The sequence below is a fragment of the Physeter macrocephalus genome, chromosome 21 (genome assembly GCF_002837175.3).
Source record: "Physeter macrocephalus isolate SW-GA chromosome 21, ASM283717v5, whole genome shotgun sequence".
Classification (NCBI taxonomy): Eukaryota; Metazoa; Chordata; class Mammalia; order Artiodactyla; family Physeteridae; genus Physeter; species Physeter macrocephalus.
The window spans coordinates 43,601,541-43,622,910 of NC_041234.1; the positions used below are offsets into that span (position 1 = coordinate 43,601,541).

At 38.9% G+C, this 21,370-nt stretch overlaps 1 protein-coding gene across 11 annotated transcripts in view; it reads right to left on the reverse strand.

Annotated features, from left to right (window-relative positions):
• Nucleotides 1–21,136, reverse strand: part of EDA2R (ectodysplasin A2 receptor) — a 75,255-nt gene extending 54,119 nt beyond the window's left edge. For 4 of the 11 annotated variants that reach the window (XM_055081811.1, XM_055081821.1, XM_055081815.1 and 1 more), the window contains exons 1-3: nt 20,968–21,136; nt 14,530–15,765; nt 6,415–6,511 (exon numbers count right to left, since the gene is read on the reverse strand). In XM_055081811.1, the coding sequence (XP_054937786.1) occupies nt 6,415–6,485 (71 nt within the window). In that variant the 5' untranslated portion in view covers nt 6,486–6,511; nt 14,530–15,765; nt 20,968–21,136. Of the gene's footprint in view, nt 1–1,785; nt 2,082–6,414; nt 6,512–14,529; nt 15,766–20,967 lie in introns of those variants that run through there. The other 7 variants (XM_055081817.1, XM_055081814.1, XM_055081816.1 and 4 more) reach the window with 5 other exon arrangements.
• Between the last annotated feature and the right edge of the window lie 234 nt (nt 21,137–21,370).

The window sequence follows — 21,370 nt, forward strand, 5'->3', positions numbered from 1 at the left end:
ACTTCTCCCTCACCTAGAGACATGTAGCCATGGTGCATTGCAGTGGTTTCCTACCACAAGAAGTGGTCTGGCCTGAGAAATATCCTTTCTCCCACAACTCAGAGACTTCCTTCCTCTAATCTAGATGTACCAGTGACCTGGCCCAATTCCTTACACACCTTAGGCAGCACCAGCACAGAGTAGTGAGAGCCATAGCAGCATCAGATAAACCACACAGACCAAAATCACAACCACAAAGACCCTGAAAATTAAATTGTTGTTAGAACCAGACTCACAAAAGTAGGCAAGAACCTGTGTGATAAACCTAAACAGGTAACTGCCTGCTAAAATAAAAGATTTAACTGGAACCCTGAGTCTCCTAATATAATTGACAAAAATGTCCAAAATATGAAAGAAAAATCTCCTGTCATAACAAGAATCAGGGAACTACAACATGAATAAGAAAAAGCAATCAACTGACACCAACACTTAGATGAAATAGATGTTGGAATGATCTGACAAGGATTTTAAGGCAGGCATCATAAAATGTTTCAACAAGCAATCACAAATTATCTTGAAACAAAAGAAGAAATCAAAAATCTCGAAAAAGAAATAGGAATTATAAAAATATGTAATTTTAGATAGAAATTATAAAAATAAAATATAAATCTCACTGTATGAATTCAATAGTAAGGAGGAGAAGACAGATAATAGAATCACTGAACTTGAGGACACAAAAATAGAATGTATGCTATCATGGACCTGTGGGACAACAATGAAAGATCAAACAATTATATTATCAGAGTCTCATGAAAAGAAAAGGAAAATATGTGTCTGAAAATATTTTCAAAGAAATAAATGTTGAATACTTCACAAATTTGGCAAAAGATCTACAGATTCAAAAGGATGAGAAATTCCCAAATAGAAGAAATTCAAAGAAATGAACACCAATACACATTGTAATGAAAGTTCTAAAAACTAAAGACAAAGAAAAAATATTGGAAGTAGCTACAAAATAAATGACATTAACTAAAGACCATACCAATAGGAATGACAGCAGGTTTCTATCTGAAGCCATGGAGGCCAGAATGAAGTGGTCAATGTTTTTCAAGTGCTGAAAGAAAAGAACTGTCACAAGTTCAAATTCTATATCCATTGAAACCATCCTTCAGGAATTAACATGAAATAAAGACATTCTAAGGCAAAGAAAAACTAAAAGAATTTGTTGCTAGTATATGTACCCTTAAACAATGGCTAAAAGGAGTTCTTCAAACAGAAAGAAAATTTCGAACAGAAAGGAAATGATAAAATGATAGAAGAAGGAATTTTGGAGCATCAGGAAGGAAAAAAAGAATATTGGAAGAACAAAAATATGGCTATATACAATAAACTGCACTTCTCATTAGTTTTATATATTGTTTAATGATTAAAAGAAAAATCATAAAATTATCTGATACTCAAAACAATGATATTTGAAAGTGAGGAAAGTAAAGGAACCTAAGTAGAAGTAATGTTTCCGTACTGTACTAAAAATGGTAAAATGTTGATAACAGTGGAGAGTGTTAAGTCACATGTGTATATTGTAATAGAGTAAGTCCCCTACATACAAACGAGTTCCATTCTGAGAGCATGTTCATTAAGTCCAATTTTTTCGTAAGTCCAACAGTTAGCCTATGTACCCAACTAATACAATTGACTATATAGTACTGTGCTGTAATAGGTTTATAATACTTTTCACACAAATAATACATAACAAACAAACAAACACAAAAATAAAGAAAACATTTGAATCTTACAGTATAGTACCTTGAAAAGTATAGTAGTACAGTACAACAGCTGGCATACAGGGGCTGGCATTGAATGAACAGGCAAGAAGAGTTACTGACTGGAGGAGGGAGAGGAGGTGGGAGATGGTAGAGCTGAAGAAGAGTCAGCAATAGGAGACGGAAGGCAAGCTTCAATTTCACTCACGCCTCATGTTGATGGAATGCATTTTCACATCTTTGAAAGTTCGCAACTTGAACTTTGTAGGGGACTTACTGTACCCCGAATGATTTCAAGGAAACTGTACAAAAACACTACAAATAAATCAAAATGGAATCCTAAAAAAAATGTTCAAGTAACCCACAGGGGGGCAAGAAAAGACAAACGGAAGAACAAGAAACAGAAAAAAAAAGATAAAATGGTCTAACATATCAACAATTACCTTAAATATAAATGGTTTAAGTACACCAGTTAAGAACAGAGATTGGCATAGTGGATAAACACTATCAAATTGTCCTCAACAAGAATTCCTTGAATAAATAGATGTTTCATTTCTTAAGAAATTAAAAAGGAAGAAATTATCATGAAAAATTTATATTCAAATTTTTCTTTCCTAATGAGGAAGCAAAGAAAATTTGTTCAAATGATCAAGTCCCCCAAAACTCTTCTGCTACTAACCAGTTTTATAACCAGAAAAACATTGATCTTCTTAATTAATTTTACCAAGCTAGCACAGTTCTTATATAAGTTTGATGCTGATAGCACTGAGTACTTATTTATTATAAATAAAATATTAACTTATAAAACATAAGAGGGCATTTAATCCAAAATCACAATAAAATTATCCTTGGGATGCAAGATACTTTAATTTTGGAATTTATTAATATATGTCATCAAATTAATATATCAAACAGACATACATAAAATAGTCAAGAGATAATGAATGGTAAAATGAAATAAAATTCAAAACCATTTCTGATTTTTAAAAGTATTACATGTTATATAAATGATTTTTAAAATACCCCATATTCTTCTATCTGTTTTTCTACTCAGGTGCCTTACATGAGTGAAGAATGAACAATAAACAACGAATAGAACAGAAAAAACAAGCAAACAGAAAAGGTTCACAAAACTGCAAATAAACACCAAAAGGTGATATTTTCCCCTATCAAATAGAAAAAAGTAAAAAAAATTAACATAAAGTCCTCATATGTTAGTAATTTAATGTTATGAAGGAAGACAAAATTAATAGATCATAGAAACACACATTATTTATGTGTGCTTAGGCTTCTGGGATATAAGAATTCCATGAACTGTTGAAAATAAGTGTAATTATAGTGGAAATTAGTAAAAAAAAAATCACAAGTGTTATCTGCTAATATATTACAGGAATCTTAAAACTGTATGCATTATTTAGCTTGACAATTATACTTCTAAAAATGTGTCCTGAGGAAAGAGTGTTGATTTTCTCTAAAGATTTATTTACAGTGATGTTTATGGTTCACATGAGTGAACTTTAAAACTAAATAAAATAAATTATAAAAACAAGACTGTGTCAGATGCTGTTAGCTCCTTATCCAAGTCATTGCCCATTTTCTTCCTTACTAACAGAACACTGATTTCATTCTGGGTGGCAAAGTGACCAGTCTCAAGAACTGACTCTCCCTCCCTCCCTTCCTTCCTCCCTCACTTCCTTCCTTTCTGGCTGCATTGGGTCTTTGCTGCTGTGCGAGGGCTTTCTCTAGTTGCCTCGAGGCGGGGTTCCTCTTCATTGTGGTGTGTGGGCTTCTCATTGCGGTGGCTTCTGTTGTTGCAGAGCATGAGCTCTAGGCACACGGGCCTCAGTAGTTGTGGCACACAGGCTCAGTAGTTGTGGCTTGTGGGCTCTAGAGCGCAGGCTCAGTAGTTGTGGCACACAACTTGGTTGCTCTGTGACATGTGGGATCTTCCCGGACCAGGGCTCGAACCCGTGTCCTCTGCATTGGCAGGCAGATTCTTAACCACTGCGCCACCGGGGAAGTCCAAAAAGTGATTCTTGATTGGTCTTAGTACATTATGGAAATCCCATTTTTGTTTGCCAGGTACTCATGTCCTAGCACTCCCAGCAGTTTTGAGATACTTATAATTCCCAACTCTGGCCCATAACACACAAAGGGAAATCTGTTGGGGAGCTTCTAGGAAAATACTTCTTCACTTACAACGTCACGCTACTTTGCCTCTGCCCCTTCTTCCTGACTTTGATGTGAAGATGTAATGCTTTGAGTTATGGTAACCAAGAGGCCACAAGCATGAGGAAAAAATAGCAAGGTGCCCAGGATGTAGGATAAAAAGAGCCTGGGTCCTTGACAATATTGTTGATCTGCCCACCCAACCACAAGGACCCCTGCTTCCAAATTTCATTACATAAATAAATGTGTTTATGGTTCAAGTCACTGATAAGTTTTATGTTACTTTTAACTTAGTACATCCTAATTTAATCAAAGATTAACTAATTTGCCCACAGCAAAGCTGGGACTCAAATTCATGTGTATCCAATTTTTACTGAACCACTGTGACTTTGAGCAAGTCACATACGCTCTCTGAGTCTCAGTTTCAACATCTAAAATGCGACTCATAATACCTTCTTGGTGAGACCTGAGAGCCAAATGAGATAATGCACATGAAAGCTCTTTACAAAGTACAGACTGCTATACAAGTACAAGCTGTCTTTTACATAATACAGTTGCAGGAACACAATACTGCAGTTCATTCATTTTTTTCTGAGCTTTCTAGTGGTGCTGAAATAAATGACAACCAAAGAGGTGCTTAGATAAATGCACATTTCATCATGGGCCACTTTTTGAGAATTTGGTAACAGCAGTTTAACAGAAAAACCTATTTTTCTCCCTTGGAGAAGTTCAGGTTTGTAAATATGAATGGTTTTAAAGGTAATGGCCATGTACATGACAAGAACATTTCTCAGAGCTTGTTCTTATAGAAGTGATGAAACTTTTGATCATGAAGATGAATGTGATATTTAAAATAGATTTTGTCAAGCTAAGTAGCTTATTCCATTGGGTCCATCCTAATGTCTAGCATGACCTAACTTCTGAACACTTTTCCTTGGTCTTGGGATCCCTTATTAACCATGTGGGCACCTCACTGTGGTATAGAATGCTATGTGTAAAGAGTTAAAATTAGAGTTAGTGCTTGTCTGTTAATATCCCTGGGCCTTAGTCTCTTCATTTGTGAAATAGGGAGGTAGGAAGGAGGCAGGCTAAATAATTGATACATTTTGTTTCAGTCAGAGTATCATGTCACTATCCTACCTAAAACCATCCAAAGGGTTCCTGGTGTGCTTTTTAAAAAATTAAAATTTCTCATCATAAACTTAAAGATTCCCAAGGTTTGGCCGATACCTCCCTCTGTGACCTCATTATGTACTACTCTACCTCTCACTCACCAATCATCAGCTGCACTTACCTTCTTCCTCTTTCTTGAACATGCCTAGCTCATTCTCACCTTGGAACTCTGCACTAGCTGTATCCTCTCCCCAGAAGGCACCTCCTTAGAGAGGCCTTCCCTTGCTACCTGATCTAAGCAGCCACCCAGTCACTCTGTATCAGGTCACTGTGAATAATTCTTATCATACTTCCATATCTATGTATGTATCTTGATCATTGTTTGCTCCACTAATTAAAAGGTAAGGTTCATGAAGGCAAATAATTTTGTCTGTTTTACCATACCCACAGTGGCTACAACCATGCCTGCCACTTTGTAGGTGTTCAATAAGTAATTGCTGAATTAATGAACGACTTCATAAAATATGTGAGTGTGAAAAAAAAATCGGTCAGCTGTCTGTTCCCAGCCTTTGTGTTCCCAGCTGCAGCCTAAATTTAATACCACCCCCAGGTTCTGGGACCAACAGGGACCTGAAGCAGGAACAATTAAGCAGCTCCAGCTCTGCAAGCCAGGGCTGTGTATAAAATCCCTGCTTTGTGGGTGCTTTTTCTCTGACCCTTACCACTAATTGGGATTCTAGACCCTCCCTAGTTCCCCATCAATGAAGCCTCTCTTGCAGTTTCCTCAGTGGCCCAGTCCCTCTAGACAGAGGCCACATTTCAGACTACTAAGTTCTTCTCTCTTTCCCATTCCCAAGACCTGATATCTGCCTCCTGAACCCCAAACAAGTGGGCCCTGCTTTAGTTGACATATGTCCCTAATACCAAACAGCCTTCCTAGGCCTTTGCACATATTTACTCTTGAAATACCCCACTATCTCATGGAATCCTCCCCTGCCCCTGATGCTGCCAGGTTGACTCCTTAATGGAGCTGTGACTGCTATTGTCATAATCTTTGTTTTCTGTTTTTTTTGATGTGGACCATTTTTCTTTAAAGTCTACTGAATTTGTTACAATATTGCTTCTGATTTATGTTTTGGTTTTTTTGGCTCTGAGGCATGTGGAATCTTAGCCTCCCGACCAGGAATGGAACCCGCACCCCCTGCATTGGAAGGTGAAGTCTTAACCACTGGACCACCAGAGAAGTCCCCTGTCATAATCTTTGGTTTCTTTTATCTACTAAACTGATTAGACACAGATGGGGCTGACTCTCCTAATATTGGACTCTCTTGGTTGCCAGTCTGGTTCCTAAGATGTGACAGAAATAAGTATCCTGACCAGGGAGACTTACCTTGGAGAGCTCTTGTCCAGGCCCACAGAGTTGGCAAGTGACACACCGTCCCCATTGGTCCCAGTACTCATTTTCTTGGCAATCCATGGTGGGAATGCTATGGGTACAGAACACAACAATTAGGGAACTAGTGGAAAGGGATTTCAAAGTAAGTAGTGGCTTCCATGTCAATTGGTTTATGGACCTCTTAATCTAGTCTCTGGTCCTGGGTTATAAGGGTTGAGAAAGCCAACCCAAAACAGCTAATGCATATATAGCACTGACCATTTGCCAAGAACTCTTAAATGGTTTACAAGTAATAATTCAACCTTTAAAACAACCATATCAAGAATTATTATTGGGCTTCCCTGGTGGCGCAGTGGTTGAGAGTCCGCCTGCCGATGCAGGGGATGCGGGTTCGTGCCCTGGTCTGGGAGGATCCCACATGCCGCGGAGCAGCTAGGCCCGTGAGCCATGGCCGCTGAGCCTGCGCGTCCAGAGCCTGTGCTCCACAATGGGAGAGGCCACAACAGTGAGAGGCCCTCGTACCGCAAAAAAAAAAAAAAGGAAAAAAGAATTATTATTAGCCTAATTTTGCATATGAGGAAAATGAAGCACAGAGACCAAGGGATTCACCAAAGTTCACACAGTTAGTGGCTAAGACGCTTGCTGAACTGGAAAGAGAATAAGACAAGGAGCTGGCTTCTGCCTAGGCAGTAGAGAATAACCATAATCTCTCACATGTTACCAGCTATTAACAGTTTAGAAAGCACTTTAATACCCATTATATTTGATCCATACAACATCCATGTGAGGTAAGCAATATAGAGATTATCATCCTTCTTTTGTGGATGAGAAAGCTGAAACATGGTTCCCTTTTGCAAAAACTGTCTTTAACTTTGAGAAGAACTAGCTGTCATTGCTTCTGTCCCTGTCTGGGTAGGAGGGGAGAATGACCCAGCATGAAGAAATGTGCTGGTACACTAAGGTGTAGAGAAAAGGAAACACTAGCCAGATAACAGTTCTCATAATACAAATGGCATAGGGCAGTGGAACTAGCATTGGTCAGAGTGTTGGGATATATGGGTTCTATCCTGGATATGGGGTAACCAATCATCCAGGTTTGCTTAGGACTAAGAAGCTTCCTCAGGACATGGGACTTTCAGTGTTAAACCTGGGACAGTCTCAGGTAAATTGGGATGGTTGGTGAACTTACTTGGCTCTTATTCTTTCAACCTATGATCCTGGATGATTCACTTTATTTTTTCTGGCCTTAGTTACATAATTTAAAGAAAGGGGGAAGTATATTCCTCACCTACCTTATATAGCTTTTGGGATGATTAAATGAGCTAAGGTCCATCAAAGCATTCTGAAGGATTTGAAAAGCTATACAAAATAAGACAGAGTTAAGTATGTAGAGAGAGAGTTTTCTACAAAGATGAATTTTAATGTAAGTAACTGATACATGGGGCTTGCACTGCTCAAAGAGAAAGGTGGGGTGAGATTCTTTTGTGCACTCCTTAACTTCATGCCAAGGTGAACTTCAGGTGGCTTCTCAAAGCACTGAAAGTCCTAAGTATGTACTTCCAGTCAGAAGAGAGGAGAGTGTGAATGTGCACCTTGAGAGACCATCACTCCTCCCTTCAAAAGTCCCCAATAGCGATGGGATAAGTCATCCTGTCTGGCATTTTTGCTTGAATGCACCTTTTCCCACCATCAGCTGGGCCATTCTTTCCCATGCATTCATTCAGAAGAAAGTGGGCTACAAAATCCATTTTTTCACAAGCTGAAGATGCTCCCTCCTATGTTGTTTCGATTACTGGTCCATAGTGTCACCCTCAGTAGGCACGCTCCCCTCCCTACCCCATCTTCTCATTAAGAACAAAAACCATCAGTGGTCTCACAGCCCTCATGACAAGGGAATTAAGTGTCATGGGCACAGGGCCAGCATACTGGTCTGGACAACTCCCCTGTATCCTTCTCTTGCCCACAAAAACAGAAAAACATTGTCAGGAGCCAAAGAGCAGTCCTGTCCTTGAGATAAGCTCCTGATATAAGCATCTGAAATCTCCATAACAGCTGTTTCTGGCCTTTGGGTGTCTGAGACACCCTATTCTGTTTGGTATCCAGAGCCCCTCCCATGTAATAAACATCATGTGGCATGAATTTTAACATATCCCTCTAACTTTGGCTTTGAGACCTGTGTCTAGGCAAGTCAGGCATATTGCCAAATCCCCATATCAGGTCCCTGGGAATGAACAAAGGACTTTTTCCCCCTCTTTTGTCAAACTGTTTATCCAAAGCATACAAATTAAACTGTCTTTCATTATAAGTTTAACAAATTGCCTTTTTAAAAGAGAAGAAAGCCACATAGACTCTGATCTGTTCTGAAGAAGTCAGGGCATATGGGTAAAATTGTCTAATAATGGTTAAATTATTACCCAGGGACAAAAGACCTTATGTAAAGTTCTTCCCTGTGGTCAGCAGTGTCCTGTGGTAGATGTACTGCCTTTTTATTTTAAGAGAAGGTGAGAGAGAATAATTAGGTTTTGAGAAAATCAGGGCTACTCTGAAGCATCCTATAACTGCAGCTAACACTCTTCTAAAATGTCACAGAAGATATGTCTGAATCTTCCAAACTGCTGTATAAGTCAGCAATATAGACAGACCTATAAGATTTTGACATATGTATATACTCATACAAACGCTATCCAGATAAAGATACAAATACAAAACCTTTCCATTACCTCAGTAGACCGTTTCATGCCCCTTCCCAGTCAATGCCATTCCCTTCTCTCAGGTAATTTCTATTCTGGCTTCTATCACAATTATTAGTTTAACCTGTCCTTGAACTTCATATAAATTGGATTCATATAAGAGCACTCTTGGGACTTTCCTGGTGGTCCAGTGGCTAAGATTCTGTGCTCCCAATGCAGGGGGCCTGGTTTTGATCCCTGGTCAGGGAACTAGATCCCACATGCTGTAACTAAATATTCCACATTCCACAACTAAAAGATCCCGCACGTGGCAAAAGAAGATCCCACGTGCCACAACTAAGACCCTGCACAGCCAAATAAATAAATAAATAAATAAATAAATAAATAAATAAATATTTCAAAAAAAAGAGCACTTTTTTGTTTCTGTCTTTCTTTGCTCAATGTAATGTCTGTGAGATTTATCCATTACACTGTATGTAGCAATATTCATTCCTTACCATTGCTGTGTAGTACCCCATTGTATGGATATGCCACAATTTATTTATGCATTTTTTGGTTTGATGGACATTGAGCTGTTTCTAATTTGTAGCCATTTATAATAAAGTTGCTATACTATGGTCAATTGATTTTCAAAAAGAGTGTCAAGACAGTTCAATGGGAAAGGAACAGGCTTTTCAAAAAAAGGCATTGTGACAACTGGGTATCCACATAAAAAAGAATCAAATTGGACCCTTACCTCCCACCATATATAAAATTAACTCAAAATGGACCAAAGCTCTAAATGTAAAGATATAAACTTATAAAACTCTTAAAAGAGCTTTATAAGAAAACATTAAAATATTTATAATTAAATATTTCTTTCTTATAAGAAAATATAGCTATAAATATTTGTGACCTTTGATTAGGCTATGGTTTCTTAGATACAACACCAAAAGGAAAGCAACAAGACAGAAAAAAATGATAAATTTTACTTAATCAAAATTTAAAACTTCTGTGCTTCAAGGACAATATCAAGAAAATAAAAAGACAACCCACATAATGGGAGAAAAAACCCTATAAATTATAGAGAACTGATAAGACATATATATATATATATATATATATATATATAGAATAATAGAGAAATAAAATAAAAATGCAAATAACCTAATTAAATATGGGCAAAGTAGTTGAATATACATTGATCCAAGAAGATATAAAAATGGCCAATAAGGATATTAAAAGATACTCAACGTCATTAGCAATTAGGGGAATGCAAATTAAAATCACCATGAAATCCCACTTCATACCCACTAAGGTGGCTATAATAGAAAAGGTGATGATCAAGTGTTGGCAAGGATGTGGATAAATTGCAACCCTCATATATTACTGGTGAGAATGTAAAGTGGTGCAGTCCCTTTGGAAAATGGTTTTGCAGTTCCTCAAAATATTAAACATATAGTTACCACGTGATCCAGCAATTCCAATATTTGGTATATACCCAAAAGTACTGAAAATATATATCCACACAAAAATTTGTACATGAATGTTCCTAGCAGCATTACACATAATAGCCAAAAATGTAGAAACAACTCAAATGTAAATCAACTAAGTGGATAAACAAAATGTGGTCTATCAATACAATTAAATATTATTCAGGCAGAAAAAGGAATGAAGTACTCGATGAGGACTACAACATGGATGAAACTTGAAAATATTATGCTAAGTGAAAGAAGCTACACAAAAGGAAAACTATATGATTCCATTTATATGAAATATTCAGAATAGGCAATTCATAGAGACAGAAAGTAGGCTAGTAGTTGCCAGGGCCTGGGGAAAGGAGAGAATAGGAAATAGCTACTTAATGGATATGAGTTCCATTTCGGGGTGATGAAATGGTTTGGAACTAGATAGTAGTGATGGTTGTACAACTTGGTGAATATGTTAAAAAACAGTGAATTATACACTTTAAAAGTGAATTTTATGGTATGTGAATTATGTTTCAATTTTTTTAAAAACCTATTTCTTCAGCTTTTTCTTTAATACTGTGAACTACCCTGTATCATTCTAATAGACATTGCTTAAGTTATTTTCCAAATTAAAATTTTAAAAAGCTACTATGAACATTCTTATATATGCCTCCAAATGACTTTTTTTACCCAAATTTATCTAGTAAGTGCTATTTGGGTATATTGATTGGGTTTAACCAGAGGGGCTGACAAGTGGTAAGATGACTAGAATATCACCTTATTTTGTCTGTCTCTGTCATGTGAATGCTCACTCTGTCCATCCCCCTGTCCTGATCCCCTCCCCACCGAAAAAAAATAAACTAGAAAAATAAGAATGCAACCTGACAGGGAAAAGGAGAAGTATTGAGGCTGACATTAATAATAATTCCCACATGAGCTCATTGTGCCTTAAAAAATTGATGTTGGCTAAGTTTCTCCTGGATGTTAGGTACTCAGACTACTGCCAGTACAGCTGCCTCTGGCCACAGCTTACGATTGCTGCTCTTCTCAACTTGCACATGCCTGTGGGATGAAACATTCTGTCTCTAGGACGGGTGGGCAGAACAAGATGACAGGTCTAAATTAAGAATTCAGGACTTCATGGAAGATATTTGCTTTTCCTGGGCAGTGCAGGAGGTGTGGGATTAAAGGGGATGAGGAAGACAGCAGCTGGTCCATGCCCTGCCCATTCCTCTCCTTGTGAGCCTACCCAGTCACCCACATGCAGAGGACTGGCAAAAATCAAAGTAGTTTCTCAGTCTGGCCATGAGAACAGTACTTTCTTTGAAAATCAAGCTTCTAATCTGTGCAGTGCCTTCATCATTTCCAGATGTTTGGCCTATAATTCAGATGTTGCTTTATCATTTGGTGCTGGCTCTCAGCCTTCTCCTTCCTGGCCTGGCCCAGGGCTACTCCTATCCCATCTTTCTCTTGCCCATAATCTGCTTCCAAACTATCAAACATCTTATCTTCCTCCTGCCCAAGTATTTGTGAATTCTGCATTCCTCAGAATGGTGAGTGGTCCCAGGTCCAGCTCTGCCATCAGAAGCATGATCCTCCCCACTGCCAAACTCAAGGTCCCACTCATATAATGAGGATTTGGTCAATCTCTTTGACTAGTGGTTCTCAGTATAGGCTGCACCTTGGGAGCTTCAAAAAAACACTTATACCTGGGTCACATTCCTGAGATTCTGATGTATTTGGAATTTTAAAAATTCACCAGGTGATTCTCATGTGCAGCCAACTTTGAAAATCATTGTTTTAAGGGCTCTTTTTGGCTCTTGTATGTTTCACCTGAATATAAGGTGCAGTCAGAAAAAAGTCTTTCTGTTCCCCCATATTCAGAGGGAACTTGGTGAGGGAGTAACCTGGGGCCTACCCATTTTTTTTTTTCTGGAAAGAATGGGTGATATAGTGAAAAGGGCTGAGGGTGGAATGGTTCTTTTAAAACATGTTAGATAATGTCATTTCCAACCTCAAAATCCATCGATGTCTCTCCACCTCACTCAATAAACTAAAGTCCTTATAATGGTTAATGAGGTTTTAGATGATCTGCCTACCACCTCATCACCTCTTTGACTCCATGATCTACTATTCTTCCTATTATTCCCTTAACTCCAGCCATGCCAGCCTCCTTGCTCTTCCTCAAACTAACCAGGAAATGCTTCCACCTTAAGGCCTTAATAAATGCTATTTCCTTATCCAGGTATGTTTTCCCCCAGATATCCACATGGCTACCTTCCTCATCTTCTTCAGTTCTTTGATCATAAACTATCTTCTTAGTGAGGCTTCTTGACCACTGTTTCAAAACTGCAAGTTCCCTCCATATTCCCTATCCCTTCTCCTGTTTCATTCTTCTCAGTAGCACTTGTGACCATCTGCCACACTTTATATCTTATTTACTTATTTATTGCCTGTTTCTACCCCAACTAGAATGTAAGCACCATGAGATCATGGCCCTGTTGTGGTCACTACTTCATCCCCCATGCTTAGAACAGTGCCTGGCATACAACAGGCACTAAATAAATATTTGTTGGATGAGTGAATGGTAAAAATTTACAAAATAGTGGTAACAATCTTCTGTCTGAGTGAAAGGTTTCACAGTTTGAAAGGGTTTCATATCAGTTAGCTCAATATTTCCTTCCAGTAACCCTGAGAATAAGTCACGGATTATTATCACCAATTCATAGATTTTAAAAACTGTGGCTTGAAAAAATGTCTCTAAATTTATTTAACTAGCCTTAAATAAAGCCAGAACTCACAGGTGATTTAAGACTCATGAGTTTGGCATGCTTTCCAAGGCAGTATTGAACTCTAAAATAGGGAATGGAGGTCCTCCCAGGCTGTCACTTAAATTTATTATTTCATCAGCAATCTTTTAGGTTGGGACAAAGGTATTTTCTGAATACTAATCTGTGCTTTAAAGAATGGCTAGACAGTGTTTCTGCTCAAGGCCTAGGAGACAAGGGCCAGGACAAAGATGGTAGCAATAGGAACAGGAAGGAAGTGATGGTGGGAGATACAGATCTTACTAAGTAAGTCAATAGGAACTTACAATTACATAGATGTGAGAGCCAAGAGACAGACATAAGTCAGAGAAGATTCTGAGGGTTTCTGCCTGGGAAACCAGGAGAACCTCAGGGCACAAAAAGTGTGAAAGTGGAGTTGCTTGTTAGGAAAAAAAGAAACAATGCACTCAGTTTTTCAAACTGTTTTAAGTATGGAAAGTTTAAGGAGAAAAAGGAACATGTCACTTGTGGTGACTAGCAGGCAATTAAAATATGTAGAACATAGGTTGGGGCTAGAGATAAGTCAAATGCATAAAAATACCAGCTCGTGGATGCACATCAGAATCGTCTGGGGTACTTTAAAACATATCTGTTCCCTAGACCAATTACATAAAATCTTCGGAAGGTAGAGCACCATTGGCCTAGGTAAATCATGGTAGAGGCTTAGATGAGCAAAGAAAAATGCCAAGAACAAAACACTAAGGGACATCCATATGTGAAGCTGGAAGAGGAAGATTATCCAGCAGCAACCAAGAAGGGGAATCCAGGGAAGAAAGAATAGAACTCAGATGGGACAGTACAGTACAAAGTTTTAAGAAGTAAAAGGTGAGCAACAGTGTCAGCTGTTGGTACAGGGAGGTGAAGGAGCATCAAGACTGTAAATACATTATTTTGTTGGTATGTGACAAAAGTAAATTGTCTTAATATTCAAGTATATCACAATATGTGCATGGAATAGAAATTATTCAGAGACCACAGGTGGTTGTTAAAGTTTTTAACAAGCTTCTCTTTCCATTGCCAAAGTGGCTGAAGAAATTCAACTGTTAGTGATATCAACATTTGGTCCAGTAATGTCAGGATTAGTATATCAGCAGAGGAGAATGAAGGAAGCTGTGCAAAAGTAAAGAAGTCACACCTATTTACCTTGTTCTTTATTCTGATGTACAGAGCAACAGATAATGGCTCAGCAAGAATAAAGATGCTGGAGTAGAAAAATAAAGAAAATTTTATTAAAAACAATTGTCACTGTACAGATAGAATTAATATCCAGTTGGACCATTTCAATTCAGCCAAAAGCAAATGTTAACCATGTAAGTTAAAATCTTTCTCCTTCAAAACATGTGGAAGCACACACATCCACAACAAAAAAGCACAAATCTAAAAAAGACAAACATAACTTAAAAGACTGTAAATTGAGGGGGAGAAAAAGCTAAAAAATATATAAATATTTAGTTAGTGTCTGGAACTGCTGAAAAAAATTGTGAAAAGGAGGGGAGAAAAGAACTGTGTAACCAAGAATATGGTGATATAATTAAGACCAGCAATCTTTGGGCTGATTATGAGAGGAAAATATCACTTTAATGATTGCTGAAACAGTCTTCCCAAGTGGGAGCAAAGGTACGGAAACTACCCTGGATGATGTTCAAGGGAAAAATGAGATAATGTATGTGAGAGTGCTCTGGAAACTCCAAATTGTGCTACACATGTGAGGGGTTGCTATGACTGTTGTTTCTATTCCACCCAGAGTTTGGGAGCAAAGGACATTGGAGAGAGGCTACAGGCCAAACAACCAATACCCCAAACCCCTGCTTTTGTTCCACAGTGTCCCTAGCCAAAGTGAGTCACATTCATGTACCGACCACAACAGATACAATGAAATTAGTGGTATCATCAAAAATTAGTTACATCGCCAGCAGCACTAGGTGACTTTCCACAGAGGATATGCTTTTGACTGAGTTCTCCCAGCTGAAAACTGGATTCATGGTATGATTTCTTTACAGGGCTAGGAACTGGATAAAACTCAGTCAAGTGCTCTAATTTCTGATTTTTATTAATGTACTTTGGTCTTGCCCCACATTCTCTCCACCCTGTCCAGTTTACCAACTATCTGGAATAGTTGTATCTCTCTGAAGATGTCAATAAGAACAGTGCCTTTTCTCCCACAGCAATGTAAATTCTATCATGTACACTATCCCTTCCTCATAGGCCAGAAATATCCTAAAGAAACAGACATACAAACTGATGAGCATTAGCAAGCACAGCTCAGGGCTACTTATCCTTCCAATCTGAATAGGAGAATCAGTCCATAGAATGAAGCCTGTCTGTACAGGATGAGATATTGATGCCAAAATATTTCTTGCCTTTTATTTTTTAGGCTGCCTAAGAAAAAGAACGGTAGTGGGGAAAAGATGAAACTGATACAACAAGAAGCCTATTATTGCATATGTAAATGCACATTCTATAAAACAATTTTCAGAATCGTACAATCTTAGATGGGAGCTTAAAACTCATCTTAGTCCCAGCTCCCTGTTGCCCAATAAAGAAATACCATCCATATCTACTTGAACTCACCTCAAGTAGAGTAACAGACACCTCAGTACTCATACGACAGCACATTTCATTATGGTTTATTTTTTTTCTCCTCTTTGGTAACTGGCTAAAACTTCAAACCATCAGATAATTAAAAACATATTCTCATAGAATCCCAAAAGGATTCTTCAAGACAACCTAATCTCATTCCCTTGATGATCCATATGGGGAGACTGAGTCCCCTTTAGAAGGGATAAAATTTCCGCCAATTCACATAGTTGGTCAGCACAGAACGAGGACTAGAATCCAAAGTCTCCAAATTTAGGACCCAGTGCAAAATTAAAAAACAAAACAAAATAAAACAATACTGACCTTGGAGTAACAAAAATCTGGTTTCTAGTTTTGTTCAGACACTTATTAACTAAATGATCTCTAGCAAGTTTCATTTTCTTTGAGCCTATTTGGCTACCTGTACAATTAAGACAAGAGGACCTGGACCTTCCCTAGTTGGGGTGAAGAGTCAGTGGGATTATGGATTTGAAAGTACCTGACACACAGTGGGAACTTAAGAAATAATTACAAAGGAACTTGTCACATTCACCCATCCTGTTACTTTTACAGTGTTTCCGATCACTTTGAAGGTACCACCATCACCCCAACTTATATAGCTCAAAGCCTCAGAGTCTTATTTGACTTGACAGCATGCTATAAGAGAAATGATGGAAAAGCTGGGCTGTTTGACCTGGGAATGAAAGATGAATGGGGATCTGTTTTTTGGTTTTCAGATCTCTGAGGAACTATCATGGAAGAGAATGAGCAGACTCCTCTGAGTGGCCCCAGGGAGAATGACTAGAACCTCTGGAAGCCAAAGGGAGACTGAGTTCAGTTTAACAAAAGGAATAACTTTTGCAGAGTCAAGGCTTTCTATGAAGGGAACGGACTCTCTCAGAGATCAGTAAGTAAACTCCCTTTGAAAGTATTCAGGCAGAGACTAGCAAAGATGTTATAAGGTGAAGTCAATTGGGGTGAAATAAAATTATGATTCATGAACTTTCTACTATGAATTTTCTACCTACTATGCATCAAATATTGTGCTAGATACTTCACAGGGATTATTTCTTTTAATCCTTCCAACAAAACTATGACATGTCTACTATTCTCCCTTCAGACTGAGTTTTGGAGACTTTCAGTATTTCTCACTGGGGTTACTACTGGTATTATAAGTGGGTGGTGCTCAACATCACTAATCATTAGAAAAATACAAATCAAAACTACAATGAGCTATCATCTCACACCAGTCATAATGGCCATCATCAAAAAATCTACAAACAATAAATGCTGGAGAGGGTGTGGAGAAAAGGGAACCCTCTTGCACTGTTGGTGGGAATGTAAATTGATACAGCCACTATGGAGAACAGTATGGAGGTTCCTTAAAAAACTAAAAACAGAACTACCATACGACCCAGGAATCAGACTCCTGGACATATACCCTGAGAAAACCATAATTCAAAAAGAGTCATGTACCACAATGTTCATTGCAGCTCAGTTTACAATATCCAGGACATGGAAGCAACCTAAGCGTCCATTGACAGATGAATGAATAAAGAAGATATGGCACATATATACAATGGAATATTACTCAACCATAAAAAGAAACAAAATTGAGTTATTTGTAGTGAGGTGGATGGACCTAGAGTCTGTCATACAGAGTGAAGTAAGTCAGAAAGAGAAAAACAAATACCGTGTGCTAAGACATATATATGGAATCTAAAAAAGAAAGGTTATGAAGAACCTAGGGACAGGACAGGAATAAAGACGCCGACATAGAGAATGGACTTGAGGACATGGGGAGGGGGAAGGGTAAGCTGGGACAAAGTGAGTGAGTGGCATGGACATATATACACTACCAAATGTAAAATAGATAGCTAGTGGGAAGCAGCCACATAGCACAGGGAGATCAGCTTGGTGCTGTGACCACCTAGAGGGGTGGGATAGGGAGAGTGGGAGGGAGACGCAAGAGGGAGGAGATATGGGGATATATGTAAATGTATAGCTGATTCACTATGTTGTAAAGCAGAAACTAACACACCATTGCAAAGCAATTATACTCTAATAAAGATGTTTAAAAAATTTAAAAAAAAAAGTGGGTGGGAAGAACAATACTTTGCTGTCTCAAACTGGTTTGTACTAAATTCAGTAGTACTTCATTCTTTGTGCAAAAAAATCACACTCTCAACACATATTTCTAAATGCCCTATGGATATCATATTGATGCTGGTTGGGAATGATGGATAAATAATATGCTTAGGATCACAAGCAGCAGGTAAGTAGCAGACCCAGGACTTGAATAAGCTGTGTCTAACTCAGAAAGTAGATATCCTTTCTATTTGTACCATCCACAGAAATGGATGGAAAAATTGAGTTATTTGTAATGAGGTGGATGGACCTAGAGTCTTTCATACAGAGTGAAGTAATTCAGGAAGAGAAAAACAAATACTGTATGCTAACACATATATATGGAATCTAAAAGAAAAAAATGGTTATGAAGAACCTAGGGTCAGGATGGGAATAAAGACACAGATCTACTAGAGAATGGACTTGAGGACACAAGGATGGGGAAGGGTAAGCTGGGACGAAGTTAGAGAGTGGCATGGACATATATATACTCTACCAAATGTAAAACAGATAGCTAGGTGGAACCAGCCGCATAGCACAGGGAGATCAGCTTGGTGCTGTGACCACCTAGAGGGGTGGGATAGGGAGAGTGGGAGGGAGACGCAAGAGGGAGGAGATATGGGGATATATGTAAATGTATAGCTGATTCACTATGTTGTAAAGCAGAAACTAACACACCATTGCAAAGCAATTATACTCTAATAAAGATGTTTAAAAAATTTAAAAAAAAAAGTGGGTGGGAAGAACAATACTTTGCTGTCTCAAACTGGTTTGTACTAAATTCAGTAGTACTTCATTCTTTGTGCAAAAAAATCACACTCTCAACACATATTTCTAAATGCCCTATGGATATCATATTGATGCTGGTTGGGAATGATGGATAAATAATATGCTTAGGATCACAAGCAGCAGGTAAGTAGCAGACCCAGGACTTGAATAAGCTGTGTCTAACTCAGAAAGTAGATATCCTTTCTATTTGTACCATCCACAGAAATGGATGGAATTGGGATTGGAATACACAACTTTTTAAAGTCTAAACCAATCCCAAGAGATAGTGATTCTCTCATTCCTCTCTTTTAAATCTCATATAATTTATCAACTTCTAATTTCTGCACATTCAGCTTCTGTGATGTATTGTTAAATACATTGCCTCCTTTCTATTCCCATAGTCACCACCTCAGTTCAGGGTCTCATTCCCTCTCTGCATCTGGTTTATCCACATCTCATGCTTTCCTATTCCAATTCAGTTAACTCATGTTTACCAGATTATTCTTCCTGAAACACAGATTTATCTTTTTTCTTTAGCTCAGAAACTTTCAATGATTTTCCACAGTTTGACGAATTGAACAGAAAATCTAGCATCTAAAAGTCTTCCAGAGTTTGTCATCAATCTACCATGGCAACTTTAACTTTCACTTTCCATGTAATTGTACTCTAAAATCCAGTTCAGCTGGTGTTCTTTTCACATGCCCTGAGCTTCCCTGCCTCCAAACAGTTGTTCCTGTTTTTCTTCTGGCTTGGACTGCCTTCTCTCCTGCCTCCACCTGTTGAAATCCTATCTGTGTTTCATGGCCCATCTTAAATAATAATAATAGTTAACATTTATTGAGTGCTTATTTTGGTCCAGCCACTGTGCTAAGTGTGTGCAAGTATTTCACATGGATTATCTAATTTAATCCTCACAAAACTTGATAAAGTAAGCTCTATTATTATCTCAATTTTAGACGAGATTAAAACAGAATTCAGACGGGAAAGTAATTATGCTTGTCCAATGACACACAAGTTAATAAATGGTAGGGATGGGATTTGAACTCAAATAGTCTGGCTCTGGAGCCCTGAAAGGTGATACAATGTCAAAAAACAAAAAATCAAAAAAAATTCTGATTTACTCTGGCTCAACTAGATGTGATCCTTACCTGACAATACCAAAGCATACTTTAACTGGACCTTTAAAGCTATCTTGTGTTATATTTATTTGTTCTTATACCCATGATGAGGCCCCAGTGGGCACAGACTATGTCTTAGGCATCTGTCTGTCTCACACAGTGGTGGCACAGAGTAGGTGCTCAGTGAGTCTGTTATGTTGAATTGAAGGTATGTTGGGGTGAAAGAGGGGACAGGAGAGTTATGTAGGGGAAGATGCCCATACTCTCCTGCCTTGGCCACCCTGCAATGGTGTGATACTTGTCAGCACTGCCAACAGCTGTCCAAACAAGATCTTGCAGTCTCTGCTTCCCCAGCCTAGTTTCTGGCGGGTCTCTACTTGTCCCCCAGTTCTCACAGCTGCCTCGGCCTTTTGACCAATGTTTGATGTAAAGCAGGATCAAAATATCACTGCCCTGGGCTCAGTTTCCAGGAATGAGGGGTCAAGTGAAACCCAGCAGGGTGGGTGAGACTGAAAGCCCCCAAATAGAGCTTGCAATCTCTTTACACAAGCCCCGACTTGCCCAGAGGCCAAGTGGGTAGGCCAGCAGCTCAACATCCCTCGGGATGCTTCACAAATCTGATTCAACTCCTCCTTCCCTCCCCTAAGCTCCTAGCCTCCTCTTTTCTCTTCCTTATCTCCTAACTGTAGATACTCAGGGTGGTTGGGCAGGTCCAGGCATGTTCCCAGAGGCCATAAGGGTCCAGTACAAGCCTACCCCAGGGGAACTGGCTCACCAAGGCCATCACGGTATTAGCTCAGGTCCATGGCACCTTACACAGCACTCTCTGGATACAGATAGATGGGCAGACAGACAGCCACAGGACACCTTCCCAGCCACTCTGACTCTGTACCACCTTAGCCGGGTTATCCTAACCTGATCCTGAACTCCCATCTCTATGCCCCACAGGTCCAAGCCACCTTGCCATGCCAGAGGGTGTTCCCACACTTACCTTGTAAATGAATGGATGGATGGATCTTGCTCCAGTAACGGAATTCCTGGACAAATGTATCTCAGCGCAAGCCAGACATCCCACCAAGCCCCCACCTCTCAGCCCCCAGTCTCCATACTACACTCACAGTAGATGAAATTCGTTACAATCAAAGCTCAGCTCTGACTCATTTCACATCCACGTGTAGCAACAACAGCCAGAACCTTTTCTCTTTTCCTTTCATGCTACGCCTACTTCTCCACCCCCGTGAAACAGCTATTGGACGACTTGAGTGTCTAGGCGTGGCTACAGAAAGAAGTTTCACCTCTGACACTGAGAGTGAGGGAGGAGTTGGGGAAGAGTGGGTGAATAGTGACCAAGCCACGCCTTTGGCAGGAACTGAAAAGCTTCAGGGACTGAAGCA